At 49.3% G+C, this 14,466-nt stretch overlaps 1 protein-coding gene across 1 annotated transcript; it reads left to right on the top strand.

The window, feature by feature from the left end:
* Positions 1-4,176: 4,176 nt before the first annotated feature.
* CETP (cholesteryl ester transfer protein) lies at positions 4,177-12,779 on the top strand. Its single transcript, XM_002197946.6, has 16 exons — positions 4,177-4,389; positions 5,365-5,479; positions 6,178-6,312; positions 6,785-6,855; positions 7,274-7,361; positions 7,467-7,536; positions 7,789-7,849; positions 8,427-8,518; positions 9,079-9,258; positions 9,761-9,811; positions 10,153-10,320; positions 11,707-11,774; positions 11,896-11,938; positions 12,028-12,097; positions 12,435-12,520; positions 12,615-12,779. Exons 1-16 carry the CDS (start codon positions 4,185-4,187, stop codon positions 12,687-12,689), a joined length of 1,578 nt encoding a protein of 525 aa, XP_002197982.6. The 5' UTR covers positions 4,177-4,184; the 3' UTR covers positions 12,690-12,779.
* Positions 12,780-14,466: the final 1,687 nt, after the last annotated feature.

Genomic DNA, 14,466 nt, shown 5'->3' with positions numbered 1-14,466 from the left:
TGCCTGACTGAAGGCTCCAAGCACTTCTGACCGAGCCAGCCTGGTGTTACGGGGAGTTGGGAGTTTGGGGTGGCCCTAACCCTGTCACTGAGCCCTGACCAGTGGATGCCTCTGGTTGCCTGAGACCCTGGGAGCAAGCAGAGACAACTGAGGCATGAAAGGAACTGAGGCAGCTCAGCTTGGAGAGATGTAAAATGTAAACAGTGAGGTATGTGAGGGGGGATGGCCAGGAAGGGATAGGGCCAGGGTGCCAGCTGTGGGTGCCAGTGGGCATGGCCCTGGAAATGAGGGAATTCAGGTTAGACAAGGCAAACATGAGCCTTGAGTCTTCCAGAGCAAGGCTGTCGCTTCTGCTGGGATAGAAGCTGAGAGACCAGAAGGGGCCTTGAGGCTTGTGGGTTTAGGAGGCTGGGTTTGCCTTGGCTCACTCTTCAAGCTCTGATTCTGCTGCTGGTTTAGCTCCACAGCATGTGAGCTGCAGCACCCGACTGTTCAGCATGCCTTGTGTAGGGCTCCTGAGAGCAGGCAGGTTGTGGCAGTGAGAGTCCTCTGAAGGTCCACAGGGTGGCAAAGTGAGCAGCAGGATAAAGCCAGTTCCTCTGCTGCTGTGTCCCCTGATACACGCTGGCAGCTGCTCCTAGCTGAGAGCTGTTCTCTGTCCCCACTGAGAAACAAGTTGGAGAAAAATGTACAATCTGTTTTTCTCAGACACCTTTGTTCTTGTTGTGCAAACTCCTAACAGGCTGCTTGCTTGGGGAGCCACTCAAGTCCTGTTTGTCACTATGGATATGGTCCTGTCCTCAGCTCTTGGAATATAAAGCTCGTGAGAATGAGGTTGATGCTGAGCAGATAAGCTGTTGCTCATGGTGTGTTGTTTGGTGTGTGGTTTCCCATTTTCTCTGTTTCATTTTTGCACTGACTTGACTGCTGTCTCTGTTCTCAGCAGCCAGGGGCATCCCCACAGCTGTGCAGGTGCCCAGCTGAGTGTTACAGCCTCCCTCTGCTCTTTGTCCCCTGATCCATTTCCAGCTGTGGGTCTGGTGGGATTTGCAAAGCAGTGCACACAAACTGAGCCTCCTCAGAGGCCATCCCAGCACTCCCCCCCGTGTTACCAAATGTGCCAACTGCATCTTCATCACCTCCCTCCAGCCCTTCTGCTGCACAAGAATAACTCCTGAAGTGCCTGCTAGTGTTCCATGTGGTGTGAATTTCAAAGGGAGTGATATCATGGGCATGAACCAATTCTGGTGTCACAGCCCCTCACAAACCTGCAGTGAGTTCATGTTCAGCTGCCTGCCTACCTGGGAGAGTTGGACAAATCCTGGGAAATGTTGCTTCTGGGCCCATGTCTTGTGTCTGGTCAATGACATGTGCTGCAGAAGAACCTCTCCAGTTTCTTACAGTAGCACTGAAAGTTGTATTTGCTCCTCTTTCAAGTCTGGATTTGCCAGTGCAGGGTCAGTGCCACAGAAATGCAGCTGGCTGCACCTCCAGCTCCAGCCCAGCTGCCCTGGGCACCCTCAGCTGTGAAAAGCCTGAGCTGACCTGTGTGTGCCAGCTTATTTTTGTTTTTAGAGGTTGTTATGGATAATAGTGGTAACAGAAGAGAAGGAACTGAGTTTCTTCAGGAGAATTTGGAGTTGCAGTGGGGGAGCCCTCCATGGGTCAGGACATCTCCCATGGACACTCCTTCAGATTGAGAGCCCTCACTTTATTGTGTGATGGCGGATTCCAGGTTACTCTTACCTTCTAAAAATTTGAAAGTAACTCAGGTAATACCAATTTCATTTGGCATCACAAATCTGTATTCAAACATTGCATGGCTTTAATTGATTTAGCTAGTTTACAAAATAAAACTTATTTGAATGTTATTTATATCAATTTTATAAACCTCTAGGACAAATGGGAGCAGTGGTCTTTGGGCTGACCCTGCTGCCACCCCAGGGCTGTCCTGCAGTGTGAATCCTGGCAGTGGTGCTGGAGCCCATCCTGCTGACGGGTGCAGCCAGCGTACCTGGAAGGCTCTCAGGAAGCATCTGCAGGGTAACACCAAATGTTTTGGTCAATGCAGCACAAAGATTAATGGCACTGTGATGTACCTCTGCCCTGGACAATGTGGGGAAAAACAACCCCAGTTACAGGATGGTCCACAGCAAGGTGGTGAGTACATGTGTGCATGCATGGCCTTCAGATAAAGCCTTACACAGCAAGTATTTATCAAAACATCTTCCAGCATCCCCTTTGCAGCTTGGGTGTTTAACTTTTCTTGGGCGTTTAAAGCCTGCCCTGCCTCCTGCAAGCCAAAATTAAACTTTCCTTAGGCTTTTAAATCTGACCTGACTTGTCCTAGCCTGACCTTGCACTGGGAGGAGGGTGGGCTGTGGTGTCCCTGCTGCCTTGGCCTCTGCCTGGTTACTCCAGGACAAGGATGCTCACAGCATCTCTGTGTTCCACATGCTTTTGCTATTGTAGGCAGAAACTCTCCAGCCTTCCTGTTCCCTCTGGAGGTCAATGCCCAGCAGTTCCCTGTTCACCTTTTCTCTGAGCTCTGGCTGGCTGCTGACAGCAGACTCTGCAGCCGTGCTGGGGCAGGGAAGCTGGCCCCTAAAGGGGGCTGGGAATGCACTGGATCTACCAGGACCAGCATAATGGGTCTGGGGTCTTGGACTTTGTGCCTTTATCTACCCTGGTGACAAAACCCCTGTGTCAAAGTGCCAGTTTTCCCTTTCCTCCATGCTGATGTGAATTGCTGCCCTGGGCAAAGAAGTGGTTGTGGCCTCCTGGGGCTGGCAGGATTCCCTTTATGCCAAGCATTGGCCACTGTGCCCACACCCCTTAAACTGAGACGACAGAAAATAGAGCTGTTCAATGGCTAAATCCTCTTGGATTCCAGTCCTTTGTAACATGCCCAGGCTCTGTGCAGCTGCCCTGGGAAGAGCTCTCCTGGCCAGGGCAGCGGGGATGCTGTGGCAGCTGAGACGATGCCAGGGAAGCTCTGCTGCTCAAGCACCTGCTGTCTTTGTACGCTGTGTTTCCACCAATTAGCTGTTAATTTATAAAGCACTTTGGGCTGGCTGCAGGCAGTCTGTCCATGGCCACCACGCTGCTCTCCTGGAGAAGCCTGGAGGAAGCTGCAGCTGCTCGGCCTCCGCCGGGGTCAGTGACCGGGAGTGCCTCCCGCGGGGTACCCGAGGCCGTTCACTTTCTCAACTCAGGAAGAAAACAGCACGGCAGGGTGGGGGCTGCTGGACAGCAGGGACCCCGCAGGAAATGTGCTCACCCTGCTCAGGGAGGACAAGGCATCTGCCAGCGGGAGGAGGGAGGCATTGAAGCTGCCCCTGCAGCACTGCCAAGTTCTCACCTGTCCTTCTCCCTCAGCCTTTTCTGGCAAAAAGGTTCAGGGGAGCTGTTGTGAGCCTCCCTTCTGAAATAACCCCCCTCTGTCTTGTGCTGGAGGTTGTTTTGGGGTGGGGATGGGCCCCAGCAGCGCACAGAGGTGCAGGAGGACGGTGGCATACAGGACAGGTGTGCACAAGGAGTGGATGTGAGCTGGGGTCACTGATGTTCCCCAAACAGCAGCTGAGAGTCTGGGCGCATGAAAAGCTCTGCCTTAGTGGGATGGTGGCAAATCAGACTGTCCACCAACCCAGACAAGAGGCAAAAAGCATCCCAGTCCTGTGATCATGGAGCTTTCCAGGGGTGTGGGAGATGTGGGTTCACCCAGTGGTAGCAGGAAACACCCCTGTCCCAGGAGTGTGCCTCAGTTTCCCCTCAGTGTGTATAAAACCAGTGGAAGGGAGAGCAGTGAATGATGTAGGTACCTTTCAAACAGTGCTTTGCTGGGGAATTACTGCAGGAATACAAAATAAGGAATATTTCTGCATGAAGAAAAAATGATGAAGTGGCTTGAGGCAGCATGTGAGGCTGCTCCCTTGACTTCATCCTCTTCCACTCTCCATCACCCTCCAGCTTTTTCCACCCGCCCTGGTGTGTCCGTGTCCTGAGTTAAAGCAGTCTTGGCAGGAGCAGCGAGCCCTGCAGCCCAAACTCCTGCTGAGGGAGGAAGGCAGCGTGCAACATGACTGGTGTTAAGGAAACTATAGGAAGATTAGGAAATGTGTGATGAGTTTTGATAAGTGGAGGAAGCAGGTCATGTCCTGCTTCGAGTGGGCTCTGCTGGGGGTATGAAAGCAGCCTCTGCCTCCGTCAAGAATCACTTGGTCAGACCAAGACCAGAGCTGAGGATGTGCTGGGCTGGCAGGATCATGCTGGGGACCTTCAGCATCTTGCTGGGGCTTGTCCACGCAGCAGCAGCCTGTGAGTTTGGGCCCTTTCCCTACAGGGGCACAGGGATCGTCTGCAGGATGACCGAGCCCGCGGCGTTGCTCTGTAAGTGCCTCTCCTTGGGGCTGCCTTTGCCCCAGCTCTGCCAGAAGCCAGATCAGCCAAGTGAGGGGGTTTCTTGCTTCTCTGTCTCTTGTGTAAACACCTGCCTGGGAGCGCAGGTTAAAAGCATGAGCAGGCAAAGGAGTTTGAAAACTGGCCCCATCCCCGCTCCTCAGCCACAGGATTCAGCACTGTTCCTGTTGGGGCTTGGCATGATGAAAGAGCTTGAACAAATGTGTGTTTGATTTCTCTCCTCATTGCAATCCATCTCCTGGGGTCAGTAGGTAGAAGGGGGAAACAGGTTCTTGCCTGCTGTGGGCTTATTTGCAAAGATTTGGGAGTTTTGCATGTGGGAGAAGAAATTAATTCTTCTGTGGAGGGTGGGAACATCTCTGTCCTGTGACATGTCCTGCACTGTGACAGTGGCACATGCAGAGAAAGATGTATTCATGCTGGGCTGAACTAACAGAAGGTATTTCTGGAAGAAAAAAGTCCTGTGCAAGCATGTGGCTGAAGCTGAGGCTGGAATGGGCTGTGTAATGTTCAGAAAATGGGCACAGAAACTTTTTCAGAATTTTTTCTTTGTAGACCCAAGAGCTGACTACAATACAAGCAAGCAGATACAAAGCAAAGCATTGGGGTAAAGTCAACAGCTTGTGTGGTGTAAGGATGAGCACAGCCTTGACTTTTCCAAAATCTGCTCCTGAGGTGTGTGAAAGCTGGCCATGACTCCCTGGGACAGCTCCCACTGGTGGTTGTGAGCCACACACGCTGCTGTCCCTTGCTGCCATCAGCTGTCGCAGTTAGGCATTTTTAATTTTTTAAATTTACTCTGAAACTACTTCTAGTGCTTCCTGAATCTAACACAAATGCCTTGGATAAAAGCCTTCAGTAGTGCTTTAATCCCGAGCACAGATCTGGCTTTGCAGCCAGGACAGATTGCAGTTTGACATCCCTGCCCTTTTCTTCCACCAACAGTGAACAAGGAAGTGGCCCAGGTCATTCAAGCCGCCTTCAGAAACGCCAAATTCCCAAATGTCACCGGGGAAAGGTCCCTGCGGCTCCTCGGGCGGGTGGCATACACGCTGAGCCAGTGAGTGTCTGTGTGTCTGTGCCACTGATGGGCAGAGGGGACCAGAACTGGCCTGGGGGGGAAATCTCCTGGGGAAAGCAAAGGTCTGGACTGTGGCAGACACAGTTTTGGATCGAAGCCTCGCAGACAATTTGCATGTTAAGGTTTAGGCTGCTAATGTGTTATTTAAGAGTGATTTAATTTTCCAGCTGTGTGGGAAGGCAGTGTGTAGAGCTCATTTCTGACACTGGGGATGGGGAGTCATGTCCCTGTGGGCTGGGGCACCAGATGGTGCCCAAGGCACATTGAGAGGCAGAGGGGACCCACCCGGGGCTGCCAGAGCCACCCCTGTCAGCAGGATGCCACTTTGGGACAAACCAGGCTAGGTTTCACTTTTATTTGGGCCTCACAAATTCAGTGGTGTACCCACAGAACAAACTTCCTGCCATGACCACGGCTGCACAGAGCACTGCAGTGAAGCAGGGTTGCATTGTTCCATGTTTCCTGTTTAAATAACTCCAAGACCTTGTATCCAAATATTGCAGCGCACCAAGGCTGAGCACAAGCATCACTGTCACTGCCCTTGTACCTGACCCTGGGATTTGCAAAAGCTCCAGAGTCTGGCACTGGCACGGGTCCCTCAGAGATCCCATTCCTCAGGAATAAACCACAGCAAACAGCTCTGGGCTGGGGACAAACTCTGCTCCTGCTGTTTGCAGCATCCAGGTCAATGATCTGTCCATCGAGAGGAGCGAGGTGGAGCTCAAGGAGGACAGTGCCATCCACATCTCCATCAGGAACGTGACAGCCCTGTTCAAAGGGAGCCTGACCTACGGCTACGCCGGGGCCTGGTTGTGAGTAGGGGCTGGGGCTGCTGAGCTCTGCTCCAGCTCTGCTGCTGCCCAGGGACTGCCCCTGGCCAGGCACAGGGGCTGCTCTGCTCAGTCCCTCTGGCAATGCCTGCATTATGCCTGCCTGAGACAGGGTTTTGTACCCTAGCAGTGCTCCAAAGCCCCATCTTGCTTTCTGCTTTTCTGTCCTCACCTTGCATGACAAGACCAGATGGCCAAAGCAGAGGAGTTGACTTAGTCTCTCTGCTTTGCTGCTTTGTAAATTCTGAGTGCATAAAAAGGGGGTGTTAATGCTCCTAAGTGCCACTAAGGCAGCAGTTTGCCATGATTTAAAGCCAGAGATGGGCTGTGTGTGCTGGGGGCTGGCCCACTGCAGGGCAAGGACAGGTGTGAGAGGTGTTGTAAAATCCACATCTGTCAGGGAGAAGCTGCTCCTGGCTCAGGTTCCTAAATGTTCCCTCTTCTGCCATTACAGCTTGCAGCTTTTTCATTCAGTTGATTTTGAAATTGAGTCTTCCATTGACCTCCAGCTAAATATCAATCTGAGTAAGTATGCTGCAATACCCAAACATTTTGCAATTTGACTAAATTCCCTCTCCACTCTGGTTTGTGGGTTGCATGTACTGTCCATGTTCTCCTGGGTTATGTTAGGGGGCAGCTGAGTCTCTGCTGGGAGGAGCTAGGGCAGCTGGCAGGGATCCAGATGAAGAAGGGTGCCTGGTAGACCAGCTCAGCTGGAGCTGTGAGCAGAAACCATCCAGGTGCAAGGTAGCCCCACCTACCCCAAATTGGCAGAGTCTGGAACCTTTTGGAAGCATCCCCTGGGAGATGTGGGGAGCCCTGGCTGGCCCTCTGCAGTGATGCCTTGCTCCAGGCCTGCAGTGTCTGCAAAGTGTACTCTTCCTTCTCCTCTCACTTACAAATCAGCTTTTTTTTTTTTCTTTTTTCCTTTCATCCCATGCAGTGTGCCAAAAGGACAAAGTGGCTCCTGATGCTTCAGACTGCTACCTGACTTTCCACAAACTCACACTTCACCTTCAAGGAGACAAGGAGTGAGTCTGACCCCTTTCAAAACTGAGATTTATTGTCCCCCTGCTGGTCCCCAAATGCCACCCACCCAAATGTGCAGAGCTCACTGTGCTCCCTGTCTTACACAGACCTGGCTGGCTGAAGCAGCTCTTCACAGATTTCATCTCCTTCACTCTGAAGCTTGTCCTCAAGAGGGAGGTAAAGTCATCCCACACACTTTTCTTGCCCACAAGACAGCAGCAGTGACGTGCTAGTGCTCATGAAAAACAAGACAAATAAATTGAACCCACAATAAAAAAGCAGCTTGGGCAAAGTGAGAGCTGTTGCTGACCCTGAAACTGTCTAGGGACTCTGACCAACAGCTCCTAAACCTCAGTGAGACCCAGCTCTGCTCTACAATGCAAAATCCAATACCTTCCCCTAATTTTTCCCCCTCTTTTCCTCATGTAGGTGTGCAAGGAAATAAATACTGTTGCTCAGATGCTGACAAATTTTGCAATTGATTTAGCAGGTAAATATTCTTGTTTTTATGCTTTCTTTTTATATGTACAGCTTTTAATGTTTGAGTGGTAACTACATCCATCAAAAATGTCCCTCAAAAATGTGTGTGGGATCCCAAGCCCTCAGACAGCAGCAAAGTAAACCTTAGTAATGTAATGTTTGGTTTTTCTGCGTCAGGTTGATCCTTTAGGATGATTACTCAGATTCAAAGGCATTTCAATTAATAAAGAATCTCTCTTCAATATGTACTGATCAGCTGTGCAGGAGCTGCAGGACCAAAGTTAGCTAGAACAGGAGCATGTACTGCAGTATTAGGCATGAGGCTGTGCACCATCTGGAGATTTTCCCACTCCCAAATATCAGGGAAAAGGAGTGGAATGTAAAACTGAGCGTAATTATCCCAATTTCCCAGGGAAGAAACAGAGTCAGTGAGCTGTGGCATCCAAAGGAGAGGGAATCCTTGTCCCACCCCTGTGTTCTTTCATACTGTCCCTGTCACCACCTGCACCAAGTCCTACAAGTGACTGTCACCAGCCCTGCTTAAGGTCCTGTTCCTGGTGTGAGGTTTTTGTGTTTTCTTCCTGCAGCCAATTTTGTCCGGGACAAGGACATCATGGTGGATATCTCCCTCACATCAGATCCTGTAATAAAAGCAAGATACATAGAATCCCACCACAAGGTAAAGCAACCCAGGCTGCTCAGACACCAAAGATTTTCTGGCCGTGGTGTGCTCTGGAGGGCTTGGAGGGGCTGGTTCTGCTGTGCCACTGCAGCTGGGCTGATACCAACCTGCTCCCTCCTGTGTCCAGCAGACCTTTGCCTTGCCATGGAAATGCAGGTGTTGGCTTTTTGTCCTGTCTCCCGTTGTTATTGGACACAAAATGAGTACACAGAAGTTTGGTAAATTCAAAAGAGAAAAAGACTTGGTTTGATTCAGACGTCTGGTATTTATAGAATTCTAAAGGTGACCATGGATTGGAGGATGGAATTACCACCTCTCCAACTACACTGGTCTAAAGATGGATCAATCATTTCTCTTTACCCACAGAGAAACATGTAAACTATTTTATTTATACATGAAATTGTGTGGGAACTCTGACTTTCAAACATGTAAACATTATCAGAAGGCTAAAGAACTTTAAAACTTTTAAAAGAGCTATAAAAGAAAACATTTTTAAAAATCAGGACAACAGTCTCCTTGCTGCTTGCTGTGGCCAGCACACTTGTTTTCCTTTCCAGGGCATTGTCCTGTACAAGAACAACTCCAGCGTGCTCAGTGACTCGGTTTTCTCCCCGTCGCTGCTGACCGAGTCCCGAATGCTCTACTTCTGGCTGTCCGAGCACAGCCTCAGCTCCCTGGCTGCTGCAGCCTTCCTGGATGGGCAGCTGGTGCTGCACCTCCGAGGGGAGAAACTCCAGGTCATTCCCACAGGCATACCCTCCTTACCCCACCCAGCATATTTTGGGGAGAAAGTGAAAAACTCGCTAAATATGGTTTCTGTGGAAGATAGAAATCTTCATGTGATCCTGGAATTGGTGCCCTCTTGTCAAGAAGGCAGTGTTATTCCTTGGAGGGATAACAGCAGCTGATAGGAGACTTGTCTGTAGAGGGATGTGATTTTCTGGGGGATCACTGGGATGTGATTTTTCTGGGGGATCACTGGGGGATCACTGGGATGGAAAAAAGGGCAGTGTTATTCCTTGGAGGGATAAAAGCAGCTGATAGGAAACCTGTCTGCTGAATTGTAGAGGAATCTGATTTTCTGGGGGATCACTGGGAGGGAAAAAAGGGTGGGACCTGGGGGAGCTCAGCCATGTCCTGCCCTGGGCACAGGCCCCTCCTCAGTGCTCTGGCCTGTCCAGCCTGTACCAGGAGCAAGCATAACTTTATCTTTTGTTTTTTCACTATCTGTTTCTGAAGGAGCTGTTTGAGATGGAAGACACAGAAGTGCAGAGGAAGGCAGTGCAGAGGGTAACTTTTTTTGTCCTATTCAAAGCACTGCATGCCAAATGAGGAAATTTCAAATGGATTCTGTTGCGTTGTAACAACTTGGGTCCTTCCCTTGGCAATCTGAGTCTTGGGTGGGCCAGATGGAGAAAAAGAGGGGCTGATGGAGAAGCAGTTGTGCTTTGTAAGGAGGATTTCTCCATCTTCCATGCTGGCACAGTTTCCCTGAAAGCTGGCTGAGCTATTGGGCTTGGGTGAACAGGAGGTTGAATGGGGGACTGCAAAAGGAATGCAGCTGTGTGACAAGCTGGCATGAAACTGGTATGGAAAAAACCTGACTCAACTTCTACTCCTTACTCGACCAGATTTTTCAAGGCAGCTCCTACAATGACTCTGTGGCCAAGGTGTGGAGTCTCACCCAGCCCCAGATTTCCTTTCAGCCTGAAGGGACAGTCGTGAGGTCCTTGGTAGCAGTGGAGGTCAGCATCCTTCTGGCAGGAGAAGAACCCCTGGTGGCCCTGTACATGGAGAAGGTCAGTTCTGGCCCCTCCTGACTGTGAACACCTCGGGACAGGCTCTGTCCCAAGTCAGGACCATCCTGGTGTGCAGGGACAGCAATGGCAGGGAGCTTTGGGGAGGGTGGGTGGCTAAACCATGGGAGGCAGAGAAGGCAAATCAGTTTATTTTAACACTCCCGTGTGTTCCTTAGACCTTTGAGGCTGGGAATGATGGTAGTGACCATGTTGGCTCAATGCCCCCTCAACTAGGCCAGCCCACTATCAGTGTGCAAGGTGGCCAAAGCAGCAGAAGGCTCTGAGGAGCCCCATTAACATTTATCTGACACAGGGTAGTCTCATTGAGATATTTAAGAGAAAGTGAAGGCACCATGGGAATGTATTTATTTTGAGCATTCCTTGTACCTAAATTCTAGCTCAGGTCCACACTAAGAGTATAGCTGTGTCAGAAATGGACATGAAGCTCAAAACATGAAGCTCAAAATATAACCTTTTTCTCTATGGGAGCCTGTATGAAGGATCCTGATTACATTGTGTTTCACCCCAAACTGCTTTGCAATGAATCTAAGGGAGCAGAAAAAGGAAATGCCAACAGCTTCCCTGTCATAGTTCACATCACAGGAGAGCAGTGTGTTTGTCCAGTCTTAAAGCTGTGGACTGAGACAGGCACAAAAGCAACCCAAATCCTCACCTGAGGGTTGGGCACACTCAATTTTAAAGGTTAAACCACAGCTGAGGCTAAATCTCTCAGTAAGTATCCCATGTTAGCAGGGTGTTAAAGGAAATATGCATGGCTGTTTCTTATGCCCCAAATGGTATCTTGAAATGCATTTCAAAGATTGCAGAAGTACTGGATTAGAGATGATCCCTAAATTATTGGCTCTTAGGATGAGCTCCTACACTGCCAAAACCCTGGTTGTGATCTGCAACTGCATCACAAAATGTTCCTCTTAAATGAATATTTACATGCAGACAACAGCAGGACGAGCCTAAATGGCCAGAATTCAGAGATTGTTTTCTTTTTTTAATTTGGTTTACATTGGATTAACTACCTGTGGCAGCCTGGCTACCCTTAGGATGTTCTCTCTGCATGCAGTCAGATGTTGAGATGGATGTAATTGGGAAACACTCTACAAAGCCATTTCCAGTCTTGTGCAGGATTTACTAAATAGCAAAAGTCCAGTGGACGAGCCAGCCTGCAGCTCCAGAGACTGAGGCTGTGGGCATGAGGGGGGGTTTATGGCATGCAAGTGGAGAAGGAAAGTGCTGGCCTTCTCTAGCAATACCTGGAGGTAAAGCCAAAAGGATGTTGAACTCTGGCTCATAGAAAACAACCCAAAATATCCAAAATACAGCTCCTTGCTATAAGGCTATGCCTGAACCCTGCTGTTCTTCTCTCTGCAGGAAATCACAGCCACCATCCAAGCTACCTATGCAGAAAAGAAACTCATTTTGCAGCCTGTGGACTCCAGGTTGGTACTGTGCCCTCTTGAAAGTTGCCTCTTTTGGCCCATGTTTTAAAAAAGCAGCACAAAAAGAGGCTCTCTGCAGCACTTAGTGACAATTCTTCCCCTTTTTTCCTCTTCCCTTCAGAGCAGAGATTAAAGTGTTTAAATGCACAGCTGATCCAAGTGGGGTAAGTCCTTAAAAAAGTATTCTCTAAGCCATTAGAGGCTAAACAACATCTTTTTATAGCATTTTTCTATTAATTTTTCTGGTTTTCAGGAGGACCCATCCATACAAAGCTTCCTGAAGAATATGATCTTGGTTGCTGGCATTCCAGAAGTAACTTCAAGTGAGTTTTCATTTGGGGAAGTGCCAGCCTGCTCCATAAATTGTCCAACATCAGATCTCCTAAACCTGAGCACTGAAAAAAATACACAAAAAAACACTGACAACTGGGAAGGGGGGGAACCATATTTATGGTTTGAAATTCTGTTGATATCTGTTTGAAATTTCTGCTGGATACACTTGGGGAATGAGGAACCCTGTGTAAATGGCTGGGAAGAAGGAAAAATTAGTTTTCTGTCAGGCTGAAGGTCGTGGGACATTGAGGCACAACTAGCTTTTGGCAGCAGGCAGCAAGCCAGGATGGACATCCCTGTAACTGGATGGGTTTGCTGATTCCACAGGTATTGGATCAGCTCTGACCTCACTGATGAACAGCAAAAGGCTTGATCTCTTTGATATCATAAATCCTGAGATCATTACCAGAAAGGTGAGCAGAGCTCAGAGCTACCCAGCTCTCAAAGTCCTTTTGGAATTGTGGCAAGAACTAAAATAATATTTTCTGTTCTCTCCCCGCTTTTTAGGGATATGTAATTGTACAGCTCGACTTTGGATTCCCAAATCATCTGCTTCTTAATTTTCTTGAGAAAAGTTTGTAGAGCTCATCCCTTCACAGAGGAGCACAGGATCTTGTGTACAGCCAGAGAATTTGTGTCTGAACCAATTAAAAGATGAGCTGCTTTAAATCACTTTTGGTTGAATTTTATTTCCTTTTCCTGAGAAACACTCTAGGCTCTGTGCACCTGTGCTTCCACTGAGCCTTTCTTCTGAAAAGATTTTGAAGTCTGCACCTCAATCCACACTATTTTTTCAGGGTCTTTAAAGGGCTTGTGTTCTTGGGAGTCAGGGCTGGGCTCTTGAAGTGCACAGGCTTTGGGTTAGCAGTCTCAGGAGGCAGCAAAAATGGGTTTTGCCACCTTTTGGCATCTCTGTTGTTACATTTTGGAAATATAGCACCTTTTGTTCTCACCCATCTCTGGGTTTTACTTCCACCAAGATCTTCCTGATTTTGACAGAATCCAGCAAGTCAAATGATGTTACCAAACTCCAAGTAAGCTTAGAACCAGCAATGCTAAAAGACCTGGATATGGCTGCAAAAAGTGAATGGGATGTGAATTTGCAGTGCAGTACGATAACAGAGATCTTGTGTCCAGGTAATTTCTTTACAGACCCTGATGGTTCAGTGGAGAGCTCCAAACTGATAATGGCCATGTTGTTGAGACAGTGATATCAAAAATGAGAAAAACGTTGAAAATTATAAGGAAATTAAAGAGATTATAAGAGAAAATTTAAGTGTCTAGTCAAGCATTGAGTTCCTTTTCCTTCCTATTACAGTGCAATAATTTATCTCAAGTGGCTCAGTTATTCTCCTGTACCAGTTCATGCTTTTTTTAAAAAGTCTTTTCACTTGGAGGAGATCTTGGGTGATAAATCCAACACCTATAATGGTGATCACATTAACAAAAATAGAGACTATGTTCTCTTCCACCACAGAGCAGTATAAAAGCATTAAACTTTGTCCCAGAAAGAGGCTGGTAGCAGGATGGGCTCCATTTCCTGAGCTCCTTGGGCATGGTGGTTGCTCCCTCTGCATTACCATGGATGTAAGCCAGGTCCCTCTGCCCTGCTTCTCTCTCCCCCACAACACCAGAGGCCCTTCCTTGTTCTGTGTGGCTGCTGACCCTCCTTTCAGCGGTCCTGGTGCCCAGGCTGGTGGGGGAGGACGCTGGAGGGGCCTCAGTGGCTCTGTGGCAGCCAAGGAAGGTCTGACCCAGCTGTGGCCACAAGACAGCAGCAGCCGAGGGGCACGAGAGGTGTGATGCCACGGTGGGACCCACAGTGCCCTGGAAGAAGCCCTGGTGCAGTTGGCAGTTTTCTACCTCCCTTCTCACCCTGTTCCCATCACTGCCTCTGACAGATGTTTCAGCACCAGCAAAGGGCTTGTCCATGTTCCCTCCTGCTCTAAAGGCATCACAGTGCTCAGGTGACATTTTCACTCCCTGCACAGCAATGTCTGCTGAGGACCATGGGGACCTGGCTTCCACCAAGCCACAGCCCTCTGGTTATTTTACATGTCATCCCACAGGAGTGGTGAGTGAGCATTAATAAAAAGGAAATGGCAGGAGAAAAGCACTCTTTTTCTGCCATGGAGGTGCTTGCCCCACTGGGGGCTGCTCAGTGGGGCCTGGACTGGGGAAGGACTGTCCCCTCTTCCATGGGGACAAAGGAGGGCAGCGGAGCTGGGGAAGGATCTGGAGCAGAAGTTTGATGAGGAGCAGGAGCAGCTGATGGAACTGGGAGGGTTCAGCCTGGAGAAGAAGAGGCTCAGGGAGGACCTTGCCACTCTGCAAGTCCCTGAAAGGAGGGTGGAGCCAG

The sequence above is a fragment of the Taeniopygia guttata genome, chromosome 11, assembly GCF_048771995.1.
Source record: "Taeniopygia guttata chromosome 11, bTaeGut7.mat, whole genome shotgun sequence".
Lineage (NCBI taxonomy): Eukaryota > Metazoa > Chordata > Aves > Passeriformes > Estrildidae > Taeniopygia > Taeniopygia guttata.
The sequence above is the reverse complement of the archived record's forward strand: the minus strand, read 5'-3'. Positions and strand labels throughout refer to the sequence as shown.